At 51.2% G+C, this 15,868-nt stretch overlaps 5 protein-coding genes across 5 annotated transcripts; 2 read left to right on the top strand and 3 right to left on the bottom strand.

The window, feature by feature from the left end:
- Positions 1-287: 287 nt before the first annotated feature.
- Positions 288-1,037, bottom strand: BX661DRAFT_141896 (armadillo-type protein; the record flags this gene model as incomplete). Its single annotated transcript, XM_051532912.1, has 1 exon — positions 288-1,037. One exon carries the CDS (start codon positions 1,035-1,037, stop codon positions 288-290), a length of 750 nt encoding a protein of 249 aa, XP_051393247.1.
- Positions 1,038-4,382: 3,345 nt separating this feature from the next.
- Positions 4,383-8,783, bottom strand: BX661DRAFT_141861 (uncharacterized protein; the record flags this gene model as incomplete). The annotated part of the gene is made up of 3 exons (XM_051532905.1): positions 4,383-5,525; positions 5,574-6,824; positions 6,930-8,783. Coding segments are annotated over 3 exons (4,248 nt in total), but the record flags the coding sequence as incomplete, so codon positions are not given.
- A 1,987-nt stretch (positions 8,784-10,770) lies between these two features.
- On the top strand, positions 10,771-13,604 carry BX661DRAFT_179908 (uncharacterized protein). The gene has a single exon (XM_051535356.1). It carries the CDS (start codon positions 11,108-11,110, stop codon positions 13,478-13,480), a length of 2,373 nt encoding a protein of 790 aa, XP_051393245.1. The 5' UTR covers positions 10,771-11,107; the 3' UTR covers positions 13,481-13,604.
- Positions 13,605-14,759, top strand: BX661DRAFT_179907 (S-adenosyl-L-methionine-dependent methyltransferase). The gene has a single exon (XM_051535355.1). The coding sequence runs from the start codon at positions 13,633-13,635 to the stop codon at positions 14,728-14,730; it is 1,098 nt and encodes a 365-aa protein (XP_051393244.1). The 5' UTR covers positions 13,605-13,632; the 3' UTR covers positions 14,731-14,759.
- Positions 14,760-15,812, bottom strand: BX661DRAFT_179906 (ATP phosphoribosyltransferase). Its single transcript, XM_051535354.1, has one exon. It carries the CDS (start codon positions 15,723-15,725, stop codon positions 14,805-14,807), a length of 921 nt encoding a protein of 306 aa, XP_051393243.1. The 5' UTR covers positions 15,726-15,812; the 3' UTR covers positions 14,760-14,804.
- Positions 15,813-15,868: the final 56 nt, after the last annotated feature.

Below are 15,868 nucleotides of genomic sequence, written 5' to 3'. Positions count from 1 at the left end.
ATAAATGTATATCAGTCCTGGGACTCCAAATCGACCAAAAAACTAGAAAGCATCAGAGCAAATCCCGCCTTTTCCTTTGCGCGTGTCTGGTTGTGTTGATCGAGCCGAAGGAGAAAAATGGCTGCAAATGGATTTGGGTTGGGGGGTTAGAGAAGCCCTTTATCTCTTCGTGCCGGCCATAGACAAAACAATCACGCAATCACGAAATCACGCGATCACGCGATCACGCAATCACGCAATCACGCAATCCCGTGATCGTGAAACCGCGCAACCGTGTAATCCCCGCTTCAGTTGCGCCACGCGTTAAGCATGATCTGCTGCACGCACATCAGCGCCTCGTAGCGCACCTCGGGGAACTCGCTGGTCATCAGCGCCATGACCTGCGCCTTGGCGCCAATGCGCGCCAGCAGCCGCTTTCCGTCCGGGTTGAACTTGACGTACTGCGCCAGGTCGTGGCACGCAACAGCCAGCGCCGTCTCGTCGTCGCGGCCGAGCACCTGCGCCAGCTGCCGCACAATGCGGTGGTCAGCCTCGTCCATCCGCGCCACGTGCATTTTCCAGAACTGTTCCGAGCGGTGGGCCGGGCTCCAGTGCAGCTTCCCAGAAGCGACCTCCGCACAGTACTCGTCCCACGTGGTCATGACGCCCGAGTGGCCGGCCAGGTCCTCGGTGAGCTGCGCCAGCGCCGCCTTCAGATCCTCGTCCTTGAAGCTACGCCCCACAGCCAGCGTCCGCAGGCACGCCGGCACGCCGCCAACCAGCATGCTGGGCACGTTGGCGTCGGGCGCCAAAAGCAGGTTGCTGAGCGTCGACACGACGACGCGGATGACCTTCTCCTTGCCCGTCGACCGCGCGATATCGACGAGCACAGGGATGATGTCGTATGTTTTGTCCAGCACAGCCGCCAGCTGGCGCTCAAAGCTCAGCAGCCACAGGCAGAAGACAACCTCATACTGCGTCTGCGGCACGGCCACGACACCGCGCACCGCGCGGCTGCCCTGCGGCTGCACCAGCGTGCGCCTCAGCACATCGAGCATCTGCGCCAGGCACCCGGGCGCCTCGTTGAACAGCGTGTGCCGCGCCTTGGGCACGCGCAGCGCCGACTGCATTGCCTGGATGGCCACGTCGACGACCGACGTCAGCTCGCTGTGCATGTACCGCTCCAGCGTGGCAAACAGCCGCGCAAAGTCCACCTTGGCGCCTGCCGCCACCGCCACGCCCACGAGGATCTTCGCTGCCTTGAGCCCCAGGTAGTCGTCCTTCTTCTCCATGCACCGGAACAGCACCCGGTCGCCGCCAGCCGCATCCAGCCGCTCGCGCAGCCCAGCCAGGCTCTCGCCGTCGCCGGCCTCCACCAGATCATCCAGCATCACCAGAAGATACTGCAGCGCGTCCAGGCTCGACAGCTTCTCTGTTAGACTCACCAGAAGCGGAACGAATTTGGCCAGAGATACTCCATTGGATTCTTGCCTTTGCTGTTGGAATGCCTTGAGGGCACTCAGCTCGGCGCTGCTGATAAGGCCTGCTCGAGAGTACCCTTCCCAGGGAATTGGCTTCACCCGCACTTTGTCTGTGAACTCTTCGAAGAATTGATTGTGGACCATTGCCGCTGGAACCGCCGTGAGTGTTGCCATTTGCAAAGTGAAATGAAAAATTACAGAGGCGTGGGGGTAAATTTAATAGTACAGACTGCAATTGAAGGATACAAAAGAAGGAAAAAGTAGACCTCTTTGCCTGGGTAAATCGAGTGCAGATTGCAGAGTTGAGAAACAATAAAGAAAGCTATAAAAAACAACCTCGAGCAGGGGGTGAATTGAATTGAATTGAATTGAATTGAATTGAATTGAATTGAATTGAATTGAATTAGCAAGAAATAGTGTGCAGTGTTTTTATTTTGTTGTTGGGATGACGCCACCTTGTTTCAATACACTCCACTCCGCTCCGCTCGGACGAACCTCGTCGGTTCGGGCTGCCGGCTCAATATGACCAACCGGCTCGCAGTAACATTGAGCGAGGGGGTATGGGTTTTTTTTAGTCAGCTCCACCAAGTCATTCGAATACCATCGCTGTGCTGTTTGTTTGATGGCCTGGTGATGCCACACGTAAAATGTTGGTCGTTTTATTTCTACCATCGCCAGGGGGGGGCGCGTTCATTTTTCTTCCTTTTTCCTCAGAATTCACGCGATGTGGCTCTGTCGCGTCATTTAGTTACTGCCATAAATCAAGTAAAAATGTACTATGAACATTGCCGAAATAAACAGGCAGTCACCAGCACCAGCACCAGCACCACCAGAAAAATCATTACTTGGCGCAAGCAAGTGTTTTGTTAAACGCTAAAAAAAGCATGTGTAGCTTCTCTCCAGTCATAAAAGTTGTCTAAAAAAATTTAAATTACGGAATAAATTGCCTCAGTGAACCAAAAAATACTAAACAAAACTAAGCAAATAATCGACACGTTTTATTACTCATTAATCAAATAAACGAAAACATTAGAAAAAATATCTCAACTGAAGTACTGCGTTTTGCTCCTTAAAAATATTTACATACCATGTTGCACAGACTGAAGATATGGAATGGATGTCGAGGTTGAGAATCGTGGAACAAGTTTCCATTTGCATACCGATTGACAGGGTATTAATTGGGTTATACAGGCGTAAATTAGGGAGGCATTACATTGATTCCCAGACATGCTCCCCATTTTGCAATGCACACGCGTGGGTGCACACACACGAAAACCACAGCACTGACTTGCCAAGATACCGGTCTGCTCACAAAAGATCCAGTTCTCACCAACGGAGCGCACAATTGGCAATGTGTACAACAAGGGCGACGAGGCACGTATATAAGATGAGGCCGGCCCTAGTAGTATTTTAGAAACATCAGTAATAAAACCTTTTATAAAATCATCACTACTTTTAACACTAGGCAACTAGTGCTCCACTCAAATCACAACACCGTGTAATTTTTTGCATTTGCCCAGGTGCACAAGAGAACAAAAGAAAAAATGCGTGTCGGATTTCAAGTGTACTCCCTCTTCAGATACCTCGTTTTCTTTTGCAGAATTGTTTTTTAGTTGGTCAGTCAGTCAGTCAGTCATAAAGCCAGCCAGTGACACTAAAAAGAAGTAAAAGAAGGAAAAATAAATAAAAGTAAAATAAATAATAATATTAAAAAAAAGAGAAATGAATTTTCTTTGACAGTTGGCTTGTGAAAGAAAGAAAAAATATGTTGTAGCCCCCTCCCTACAAATGAATGCTTTGTATCGACTGCTGGACATTGAACATTCGGACAATCCAATGCTTTTTTTTATTTCTTTTATTCAAACGTGTCTCGCCAAAAAAAAATTTCAAGTGCTTTTTAATATAAAGAAAATAATTAAAAGGAATTAAAAAAACCGATATTCCTCCATACATACTCTATTGCTTCAAAGATTCGTACACCCGGTGAATTTCATCTACTTACTTTACTAATATCATACGATTTTATTCTTTTTTATGCAACTTGTATGATGTTTCTCAAATTTCTTCATCCTATATAATGTGGGCCATAAGATTCACACCAATTAAATAAGACCACATCTCATAGTTGAACTGCTCCTCATACTTTTTTGTTATTATATCTGCGCAAAATAACCCTTCTACCTTTAACTTTTTTTTTAATTTCTTGTCAATATATTCATTCTTTTTCTTAGGGTCACCCTTTTTCATTGTACTATTAACTTCAGCATGCCTAGCATTACAATCAAGGTTTACTACGACGAGTTTCAGTGGGATTTTGTCACTATCGATGACACAAAGAAAGTATGCGACCTCTTTTTCCAACTTTTCAGCGAAAACCCAAACTTTTACGATGTCTTTGTTCTCGGCACTTTTATTAATGGCGAATTCAAATCCTTCGATCCTATTGTGAGCTTGAATCAATGCGGGATAAAGGAGGATAGTCTCGTGTATACTGCCAGGGTGTGCAGTGAACCCATGGATGTGCATGTGGATTCCATCTGTAAATACAATATTGCTGAATGCAATGACCAGTTATATTGTTAATATTTATGCTTTGCTTTGCTTTGTGGCGTACTGCCTAAACATATCCACATTTGTGCACCTATATAAATGTACAGATAACAAAACTAATTTTGTTCTATTTCATTAGAACTTTTATACACGTATTATTTAAACCGCCTTTAAAAACTTTTTTATTTAAAATAAATTGACAAAACTTGCATGTGTTCAACAAGAAAGCAAATGTGTAGATGCTTTTGATCATGCTGTATTTGTCGAAACGCACAAAACATGCATCTTTTATAATATTTCTATTATAAAATTGTTATAAAAGTGTAAATAAAAATAAAAATAACATAAAGCCACACCTCTCACTCCTTCAACTCAAAGTTTGACCTTGAGCTTGTCATCGCCTCTGTGCTTCACCCACCAGCGTTTAGCCAGGCGGCCCACAGGGCCCACAACGACAAGCTTCTCCCACAGCAAGCACAGAACAATGTTTGTCACACACAGAGCCCACAGGGTCCAGCGGAATTTCTGCGGGATGACATTATGGCCCGTAGGATTGTTGTAGTCCGAAATGCCCCACGACGGGCGCGAGTATCCAAGGTCGACCAGAGTGTCTGGGTTACCACAGTTGATGCGGAACAGGCAACTGAATCGGTTGGGATCGGCCAGCGTTATAATCGATATGGCCGCCATGAACCCGCAATACAGAACAACCAGAACGTAGTTGGTTGCCCATCCGCGCCGGAAGTAATGTCCGAAATTGTAGACAGCAGCGCCGTTGACAAACTGGAACATGCAGACGATGGAGATGATTGCCGCCTCATAGTTGTCGCCCAGAAGCCACCACAGGCTGGTGTCAATATCGCGGCTGTCAAACTCACGGCAGCGGAACCACGATTGGCGGAACAAAAGACCCATGATTCCATATAAGAAAGAGTAGTTGAGCACGGTCTGACCCCAAATCGATGCCAGCGTCCGAGCCCCGATCAGGCGCGCGGTCGGGCGGGTGGGAGCCAGCGTCCGAGCAGTCTGCGCCTGCGTCAGCGCAATGCACAAGCCGACAGTGATAAACGAGTCAACCATGATCCAGACATTCTGCGGCACAATGACCGAGAAATAGAACTGCACAATCTCAAGCATGCTCATCGTAGTGGCATAGTTGATTAGGAACTTGTAGCCTGCAACCGACGTGGCCAGCCCCGCACGGCCCTCGCGCAGGAGCGTGACACACGAGTGGATCGACCGGTTGCTTGTCGAGAACGGCGACACGATCGACGCCTCGGAGTCAGACAGCGCGATGCCCACATGGGCGGCCCTCAACGCACCACAGTCGTTGCCGCCATCGCCGCACATCGCCGTGATCGCACGCTCCATGTGCAGCTGCACGCAGTCGACCTTGCCCTGGGGCGTCATGCGCGCAAAAATCCGGATGTCCAAGAGGTATTTCCGGATGGCATTCGTCGCCATCAGATAGTCAAAGGCAGCAGCTGTCACAGCCAGCTCAATCATCGGCGTGCGCTTCGCAACCACATCACTGAGCCAGTTCTCGGCCTCCTCCTGGCCCACGCGCTCGTCATACAGCAGCTTGTCAACGTTGTCCACAACGACGTCGTCGGCCGTGTCGCGCCACACAAGCTGCATGTCGGAGCCGCTGCGCTCCATATCACCCAGGATCACGTGCGCCGCCGGGCTAACCATGCCGCACTCGCGCGCAATGTACACGCCAGTCAGCGCAGTGTCGCCGGTGATCATCACAGTGCGCGTGGCACCCGCCTTGAGCGCCATGATGGCCGATGGCGTGTCTTCCTTGAGCTTGTTGCGGAACAGCAGGAGCGAAACCAGGTCGCAGCCACTCTCCAGGCTTTCGCGCGATAGCCGCGTCACATCGCCCAGGTCCGCCACTGGTCCGAGATCCTTGTGCGCCAGCGCCAGCACGTAGCAGCCCTCGCGTGCCCACTGCGCTGCGACTGCGTCGTAGTCGGAGGGCATGGTCGCCGCATTGGCGATGCGCTTGACCCGCTCGAAGGAGCCCTTGACATAGACGTGCACGTGGCCTGTCGCCTGGTCCAGAACCGCGACAGACATGGACTGCCGGGCATGCACAAACTCGAACCGCTTGATTACATGGATGGTCTGCCGGCCGAGTTTGTCGCTGCCCTCGTGGATGTTCTCGAGGAACGGCGAGATCAGCGTGTCGAGGTACGCGCTGCTATCGCGCTCGCCCTGCTGGATCTCCCAGTCCGTCGCACGGAACTGCTCGACATCGACAGGGTTGCCGATAAGCTGGTCGCCGACCATGGTGACTGCATGGCACGCTGCAAAACCAACGTGCATGATGCTGGGCAGCCGCGACATGTCGGTCTCCTCAGCGACGAACTTTGCGCTGGTGATGTCGACGCCTTGCACAGCAAAGTAGTCCATCGTCGGCCGTGACAGGGTGCCAGTTTTGTCAAAGCAGAATACCTGCACTTTGCCCGCCAGCATAATGCGAGGCAGGTCGACACAGTATATGTTCTGGCTGCCCAGCCGGCCGGCAGCGACAGACTGGCCGACGACCAGCGCAGCGGGCAGCAGCGGCGACATAATCTGCGAAATGACAAACACGCCATAGAACCAAGACGTCGCATCGTGGCCCATCAGCCAGATCGACAGCGCAAAGCCAACGCCGCCGTAGCCCAGCAGAATCAGCAGCGCCACGCGCAGCTGCTCGTCAAACACGAACGAGTAGCGCGCCGGGAACAAGATGCGCTGGATCAGCTTGCCCTTATCCGTGGCTGTGCGCGTCTGCGTGACCAGAATCTGCGTCTCGGGTTCGGGCTTAATGGCCTTCTCGTCGTCGCTGTTTTTGAACTGGGCCTTATCGTCTTCAGCAAGCGATATTCCAGAGAACAGCGTGGGCTGCGACTGCGACGCCAATGCCACCATGCTGCCCGTGCATTGCAGCACGCGCGTACCCGCAATGACCGAGTAAGCCTTGCTCACGCCTTGCTGCGCGTCATACGCCATATCGTCGTTCTTCAGCGGCAGCTTGCGCACAGGCATGGCCTCGCCAGTCAGCGAGCTCTCATCGACGACGACCTCGCCCTGCAGTACGCAGCCATCGCACATGATTTCCATGCCGGCCTCGACAGCAACCACGTCGCCGGGCACGAGATCTGCTGTGTTGAGCTGTACCCATTTGCCGTTGCGCTTGGCGCAGCACTCGCTCTTGTGCTCAGCCAGCGACTTGACCTTGTGCTCGCTGTGCAGCCGTATCGCAACCTTGATAAATGCTGAAACAATGATCACGCTGAACTGGACAAGCGCCATCTTGTAGTAGTTGAAGTAGAACCACACCCACATGCACATCATCTGGTACAAGTAGAAAAAGCTGAAGAACTCTTGCAGCAGGGCTACTGCGAACGACGGGATGGCAACGCGGATAAAGTTCTCGCCAATGTGTGACGCACGCTCCTGTGCCTCGTCGGTGCTCAGCCCGTCCCGGTTGGCCAGCAGCGCCCGGTGCGTGTCGCCCAGGTCGAATGTATGACACTGGAAGCGGCCACCACTACTGTCGTTGTCGGACAGCACGTACCGCGTGCAGTGGTACTCGATAAACGCACGCTCACTAGCACTGTGCCCGTTGCCGACGGACACGCGGTTGATCGGGCACGACTCGGTGGTAATGTTGAGGTTGAAGTGCTTCACCAGCGCGTCGCGTATTCCGTTGACCAAGAGCGTCAAGTGGTTCTGGCTGCCCTCCATCATGATGACCTCGTCCTGTCGCTCCTCGACCTGGACCAAGCGCGCCTGTGCCAGCGGGCACTCGATACGGAAGTAGTTGCGAAGCCTCGACATGCATGCCAGCATGGTGATCATCCAGATTCCACCCAAGTGCCAGACAAAAATAAACACGGCCATGGACGTGTTCGAGTTGGCCAGCAGCCCGTAGGCGATGCCCCCCTTGACCTTGCCGTAGTAGTCCGACACGATAATCGCCAGCAAAACAATCCAGCCGGCCGTCGACAGCAGCGCCAGGTAGTAGAGAGACATGCCGGCAAGGTTATTATCAAATCCACGCAACAGCATCATGCCGCTCTGCAGATCCACAGCCGAAGACACTGGCACACCGCCGCTAGGCGATTGGTCTTTGGAGGAGACCAATATTGTGCTGACCTTATCGTTCTCGACACCCTTGCGCACCAAAAGGCGGGTCGGCTGCTGCGAGCACACCTGGCGCATCGCAGCCGCATGGCGCTCGCAAAAGATCTTGTACACATGCCACAGCAAATAGAGAACAACCTCTGCACCAATAATAGCGTAAAAGGCAATGCAAAAGCTTTCCTTAAAAGAAAGTTTTGGCTCCTGCAACGTCGGGCAGTCGTTCCACATGCGTCGCTCGCTGCTGGCCTCTGACGACCAGGACTCGATCCCGGAGCCATCGTCGACCGTCGAGTTGGAGGGTACAAGGTCCCACGCCTGGGCGCACACAAACATGATCTGCTCCGTCTTGATGCTCGGATCGTAGTTCCTGGCGGTGACTGTGTTTTCATACGCTGGGCACGCCTTGTACACAGCTGCCACGTCGGCGTCCGCTAGACTGCATAGGCATGGGTTAATAATGCTATCACAGCTGGCGTGGCACCTGCCGTCGTCGCAGAGCTGCTCGTTGGACGCGCATGTCGGCGCTTTGAGGGCGCTGGGACAGTCGTTAAAGTCCCGTACACACAGTAGTGGGCATTTGAGCCCCTGTCTGTCCAGCAACTGGCAGGCATTGCCGTTGACGTCGACGCTGTTGGCTACAATGCAAAAAAATAGTAAAAAAATCAATGTGCCAGTGAGTTTTTTTAACCATAAGATTTCTAGTGTCTAGAGCGGTGAATAGAAAATCTGGATGACGCTGGATTTTTTGTTCTTTTCAGAACATAGAATATGCAAGCCATGCAAATCAATTCAAGTCGGTCTTTGTTCAGCAGGGAATACCTTGTGGTATCACTGCGCGCAATGTCGTGTCCGAAATGACGCTTTGTCACTCCAATATATGAGCTAATTCCGCGTTCAATTTTAGTCGATCAATTGATTGCGCTTGGATGTAAAAGATGTTTTCGTGGCTCCCAACGGTTGGGTGCAAAAGAGAAGCCACAGCCAAAATGACATTTGACATTTTTTCCTTTTCACATGCCCATTGTTTTTTTTTGTCTGATAGAAAAATTGTGAGAATCAAAGCAGGAGTACTTACGCGTGTTGAATGCCGGGAAAGCGCTGGTAAGGGCCAGGGACTCGAGGAGCGCCACTGTTATCGAGTAGCGCTTGAACAACATGTAAATGCAATTATAGTGAGAAAAAGTGTTCCTAGTGTGATAATTAGAAAGTGATACAAGACAAAAAATTAAAAAAAATATTTGCTCTCCCAAAAACAAAAAAAGGAACAAAAAAAGTAGGGAGTAATTTTTCGGGAAAAAAAAATGGAGAAAAACACAAAAAAAAGAATAAAAAAGGTGGCAACGTTAGATGGTACATTTTTTATTTCTCTCTGACCGGCGTTTGGTAACAGTGCCCCCCTTTTTGGTATTGTTGTTGCGCCAGCTAGTAAAGAAGTTATATTGATGATGTACACGCAAATTTCCTTTATTAGCCAAGTTCCTTGAAAAATTTTACTTGCTCACTCAACCACGCCTCCAGTGGACGATTCTTGAAAATGGTGTATTTATCCTCAGCATTAGCCAATCGGTTTTCCTAGAACTCGTCTTTATTTTTTCAAAACTTTTTTCGTTCTTTTAAGGCTTGTTCAAGTCCCACACGCTAGATGATCTCTATTCTCTTGTTCCCTAAAAGTGTAAATTGTAATATCTCTTTTAAGAATTATCCAATATACTATGGCAAATTTTGACAAAGTAAAGCAGGATTACCATGCTGAAGGCACCCATTTTGGTTTGAATAGCTCATTCACGATAATGAAAGCCCACTTGGTTAATGTGAAAATAACGGACATGATAGCGGGCAAGCAATCTTGAAACAAAAACTTCAGTTATATCTGGCTGACAATCGCACTTTGTCTTGTCTGAAAGTCTGGCAAATAAGCGATAAGGAATTTAACATGGCTGCTTTTTTTGTTTGTTTGCTTATTGTTTATATTGGGCCGATCGCCTTGTGCGCTGAATGATCTTTTCTAGCTGAAAATGTAAACTTTTTTAGTTTGACCGGAAACCCGGTTGAAATACCAAATCAAAATTTGATCATGGATTATGAACCGCGGTGGGCAAAACCAGTTCTATCATTTTTTTGCCAAAATACCTCAGATTAAAAAGTGCCCGGAACACGTGCATTATTCAAGTTCAAGCATTGGCTATCAACGCAGGTGGATTTCAAAAGCGCTTGTTTTACACAAGAACAGCGCACATGTGCAGGTTCAATGGCTAAAAATTACTTGCAGCTGAAGTTTTCAGATGTCAAAGGGGGAAGAGGTTCTTGAAGTTGTCTGAATATTGAAAATTTGAGGATAATAGAAATGGGACTGCTTTTAAGATTGCATATTTTTCTTTTAAACAAGCCACTGTCAAGAAAGCTGTACTCTATCCACGCTTGTATATACTATTGCTCAGTTCTTCCAAATAAATTCCATACATTCATTTTTGTTTGTGTGTCTGTCTACATTTTATTTTATCCTCACCAAAAACTGGGTGATTATCCGCTCGTCAATCAAATCAAGGGTCAGTGGATACTTTCCATGTCACACCTTTTTTTTTTTTTTAAAAAAAGTGACTGCATCCATTTTCCCTTTAAAGTTCATTTTCCCCTTCTATAGAACATTGGTTTTTCTCATTTTTTATTGCCCCAGTTGTACATACACAGACACTCTTTCTTATTTGGTTTTCGCTGGAACTCGTGAGCTCTTTCTCTCTCTTTAAACTGTTATTTACACAAGCAAAGAACACTGCAACCAGCTCTTTCTTTTTTATCCTTTATAATTTTTCTCGCGCGCGTACACACACACTATCTATCTTGAAAAAACCCACCCTTTAAGCGTTAATAAGAGCAGGGTCTCATTTGTATACACTTAATTTTATTTAGATATCCAAGTATTTTATTCTTGTCGCTCGAATAAATAAGAGGCAGCGCAAATGGTACCGCGCCAGGACAATTCGGGCATTCCACATAACATATTCACACACAACGATAGCGACAGCAACAGCAACAGCAACAGCAAGGGTATGTCCTCAATTAACAGTAATGCATCCCTAAGAGGCAGCCATCTCAACCAGCAGCAGCAACAGCAACATCATCGCCAGTACCAGCAAGGGGTCAACCAAAGTCTAGACACAATAATTTCATCCTTGTCGCCGCTGACTATTGGCATGGGGGGGCTGACGGAGGGTATGACGGAGCAACAGGCAGCGGAGGTGGTTGAGTTGCTGACGCCGTTTATGTCGCCGACAAGCACGCCGGCGTTTGGAAATATGGCAGCGCAGGGGTTTCTTAGTCACCCGACAGCGCTGGGGCAGCAGGGGATGGCAGATGGCGGGCAGAGACGTCAACAGCAACAGCAACATACAGTGTTTAGCCCACTGACATCCCCAGCGCTGCTTCCTCAGCATGGGTTTTCGTGGAATATGGCTGGGAATGTTGCTACTGGAGACTCTACTCAAACCCAGACCCAGGCACAGCACCAAATCTCACAACATATTTCACACCAGTTTCAGCCCATCAACCAAAACAATCAAACGTACCAGCAGCAACAACGGCAACAACAGCAACATCAACAACAGCAACATCAACTACATCAACAGCAGCAACAGCAACAACAGTATATTCAGATGCAGATGTATAACTCAAGCTTGGCCTCAATGCCACCACCTTCGCCATCAATTACGGTCGAGCACATAATGCGGCGGCAGCAGCAGCAGCAACAGCAGCTGCTGAGCCAGCAAAGCTCGCCCTCGTTTGCCACATTCTCGCCCTTGGCACTCACTACAGGACGGGCGCCCAGCACTCCTCGACGCACTGCAGCGAACATGTCACCACACCACCACCCCTACCGCAACACTAGTAATGGTGGCTCATCGGCATCCACAAAGCCGGGCAGGGCACGCGTGGGCCCAGGTGGGGGGCAGAGAATCGAGAATGTGGATGATTTTAGGCTGGACGCGCTGCCTGACGGGTCATTGGAGGCGGCAATTGCAGCAGCAGCGGTGGCAAAATCTGCGGCAACGGTGGAGATGCAGCCATTGGGTGACCTCGAGGGATCTTCCGAGGCTGTCAATGCCGAGCAGGCGCTTAACCGCACACTGCACCAGCTCAACGCATCGCCGCACTTCAACCCACGCAGCTCTTTCGACCATCAAATGACGCTTTCGAGACAACAGAAGCCATCTCCACAGCAGCCACTACAGGCGGACGGATCCGAGTCACCGCAGTCAAGCGCAGTGAGCGCAGTAACGGCCACACCAGCATCACTGATGAACCTGCCATTGTCCGCCCATCACTTGCCACATAGCAGCACCGGCGAGATCATCAGCACCACTCCATCCCCACACTCCTCCTTGATATCTCGTCCACCGCCGCCATTGCAACCGCGCACACCAACCGAACCACAACAACACCAGTCACCAAGCAGTGTTCTGACACAGTCAGCGCCGATGACCAAGATTGCGCGACCGCCATTGCCGCCACCGTTGCATATTGGGCCGGCAACCGTGGCTGCACAGTCGGGCGACGCAATGTTGCCACAGCAGCAGCAGCAGCGGGCACGCGGCCGGACGATTTCACAGGGTGACTGTGTGCTACCGCTACAGCACCAACAGCAGCGGGCAAGGCGCGGCCAGACGGCGCAGAGCCGACGCCGATCACGCGCCTCCCTTTTGCTATCCCCACGGCCCACACCGCTGGTACCGTCGTCGCTGAAATCCACGCCATTGTGCTCACCAGCCGCGCTCGCGCCACGCCCTGACCAACAACAACAGCAACAACAACAACGGCAACAACAACAACGACAACAGTATCATATTCAGAATCAGCAGCAGCGGCTGCCGGTGGCAGCAACCTCCACAACCAATATCATCAACCTCGAGGCGTCCGTAGTCACACGTCTGGCGACCAAAAGCAACTACCAAAACATTCTCTCAGGCGACTCCGAAGCACTTGGGCTCACATACCACAAAGAGTTCAAGACTGGGCTAGAAAAGAGACGGACGAATCATAAGCAGGCAGAGCAGAAGCGTCGGGACTCGCTAAAGTCATCGTTTGAGGATCTGAAGATGAGAATGGATGGGATGCTGGATCCGAAACTGGTCAGTAAGGTGTATTTGCTCAAAAGAGCTAATGGGTATATTGACCGGCTGTGTCGCGTGAAAGATGCGCTGGAGCGCGCTGCGGCGGAGGCCGGAGTGGACGTGGAGAGTGTCGTGAGGGAGGCCGAGATGACGGGCGAAGAGGCTGAGGTTGGTGCTGAGGACACTGAGGAGTTGGACGGGATGGACGAAGACGAGGAGAGGTGAATTCTCAATTGGCTTTTTGGCTTGATTTTTCTGCTGAAAGATTAGGATTTAGTCGATATCAAATTTTTTAGGTGCGAGCGCCTGAGTTTTTTCCATTATTTCTTTTTCTTTTTGGCGATTCCCATTTTGTTTTCAATATATCATATTTCACAATGTTTGCTTCGTTCGCTTGGCACGCGGTGAAGACCGGGCGCAGACCGCAGGGGTTCGGCAGGATGCAGCGCATGAGCTGCTCGACCGAGCACCCAACGCAACCAACAGCCCCGGCCCCAGCACCAGCAGCACCGGCGGACTCCGATCCCGAGGCATTCCAGCCAGGCGACATGGTTCTTCTGCGCGACTGCACGGCACCCACCACCAAATTGACTCTTCTGGGGCCACTCGCCCCATTGCAAAACCACGGTACCCGCCACGGCATCCTCCCACACGCGCTGATCCTCGGCCAGCACCCGCGTGCCCGAGTGTCCGCGCAAACCACCAAAGGCCCTCGTGGCAGTTTTATGCTGCACCGGCCGACATTGGCCGAATACACACTGCACTGCGCGCGCAAGTGCACGCCGATTTACCCTAAAGACTCGGCAGCAATCACCGCCATGCTTGATTTAACCACAGGCGACCGTGTGCTGGAGGCCGGTACAGGCAACGCCGCGCTGACACTGGCGCTCGCACGTGCAGTCGGCCCTCACGGCGCAGTGCATACGGTGGAGAGGCACCCAGAGACGCGCAAGCATGCAGAGAAACTCGTGGCAGAGTTTGATCGCGCGCGGCTGCTGCCTGCCGTGCGCTTTCACACTGGCGATGTCGCTGATGTTGGCCCCGAGATTATTCCACCTGGTGCCCAGTTTGACGGAATTGTCCTGGACATGCCGACGCCCTGGACGCAGCTGCCCGCACTGCATCCGTTGCTGAAAACAGACCGATATGCTGTCTGTTACTTGCCCAGCATGACGCAGGTCGTCGACCTTGTCAGGGAGTGCCGCGCGTGGCCGTTGCTTGTCGAGGATGTTGTTGAGGTTGCGTGGCGCGAGTGGGACGTGAGGGAGGCTGCTGTGCGCGGGTCGCTGGTGCCTGGCGGAGAGCGCGCAGTGGTGTGCCGCCCGACGCATGCGCCGCTGGGACACACCGCGTTTCTGGTCAAGCTGCGCAAGTGCGCGGCGACCAAGACTACGGAGAAAAAAGAACAGATAAAACAAGCAGAACAAATAGAATCAGCTGAGCCAGCTCGGGCGGATCCAAAAGAATCCTTGTAGAAAATAATTCACTAAAATTCCATTAAATATGACCAAATTATAAACCAAAATATAGAGCAGGACTGATTCCTTGATTAGACTCTGGCGTTGGCGATCTGCAGCACAAGAATATCCGTGGCGCCGGCGTCCCTCAACTGATCCATGGTATCGGCCAAGCTCTTCTTCTCAACCATCACGCTGACCGCGACCCAGCCCTCCTGCTCCAGCGACGTGATAGTGGGTGCCTGCCTGCCGGGCGTAATCGCGCACGCGAGCTCCAACCTGCTGCGAGCAATGTTGTACTGGCACAGGACGTACCTCCTAGCCATCAAGATACCGGCAACACGCTGCCTGATAGTATCCGCGAGCTTTGGAAATCTCGGGTGGCGGTTCGTGATCAGCACCGATTCGGTATCCAAGACCGTGTCCACGGCGTGCAGCCCAGCGGCGCGCATCGTATCGCCGGACTCCACCAAATCCACAATCCCGTCCGCCAGCCCAAGCCCACACGCAGCCTCGACACTGCCCGACACAAACCTCACCTGCGTCGTCATCTCCTCCACCGGGACGCCCTCCAGCTCAGCAAACCGCTGCTTGGTCAGGTTAATAAAGCTCGTGACAATCCGCTTTCCCACAAGATCCCGCGCATCCCGCACCTCCTTAATGGCCGCGGGCGCCTGCACCTGCAATTTGCACTTGCCGAACCCCAAGCGCATCAACTCGGCAACGTCGTTTTCCGTCTGGGACTCGCGAATAATGTCCAGTCCAGTGATCCCCAGATCAATGTTTCCCTTGGCCACGTATGTGGCAATGTCCGCTGCCGGCAAGAACACTAGCGCGATTGGGAGGTTGGAGACGAGGGCGATGTCGTGGCGCGGCTTGCGGTTGAACTCAATACCGATGTTCGTCAGGAGGCTGAGGCATTGGTCATAGAGACGACCTTTTTTCGGAACCGCAAAGAGCATCCGGTCGGAAGTATCCGGGAGAGACGCGTTGATGTAGGTGGAATCGTCCATTTTCTTAATATATTTTATTTTTCTTGATGTTGATGTTGGTATTTGGTTTTTGGGAGAGAAAAAAGATAAAGAAAAAAGAAGAGGAAAATGGATCTGGTAGAGGAACAAATATAGCAGAAAAGTTAATGACACATTTGGTAATT

Source organism: Kickxella alabastrina, assembly GCF_025024165.1.
Source record: "Kickxella alabastrina strain RSA 675 chromosome Unknown BX661scaffold_6, whole genome shotgun sequence".
Classification (NCBI taxonomy): Eukaryota; Fungi; Kickxellomycota; class Kickxellomycetes; order Kickxellales; family Kickxellaceae; genus Kickxella; species Kickxella alabastrina.
The sequence above is the reverse complement of the archived record's forward strand: the minus strand, read 5'-3'. Positions and strand labels throughout refer to the sequence as shown.

Coding starts and splice junctions, on each gene's coding strand:
- BX661DRAFT_179908 (XM_051535356.1), top strand. CDS start 11,108: ATGGTACCGCGCCAGGACAATTCGGGCATTCCACATAACATATTCACA.
- BX661DRAFT_179907 (XM_051535355.1), top strand. CDS start 13,633: ATGTTTGCTTCGTTCGCTTGGCACGCGGTGAAGACCGGGCGCAGACCG.
- BX661DRAFT_179906 (XM_051535354.1), bottom strand. CDS start 15,725: ATGGACGATTCCACCTACATCAACGCGTCTCTCCCGGATACTTCCGAC.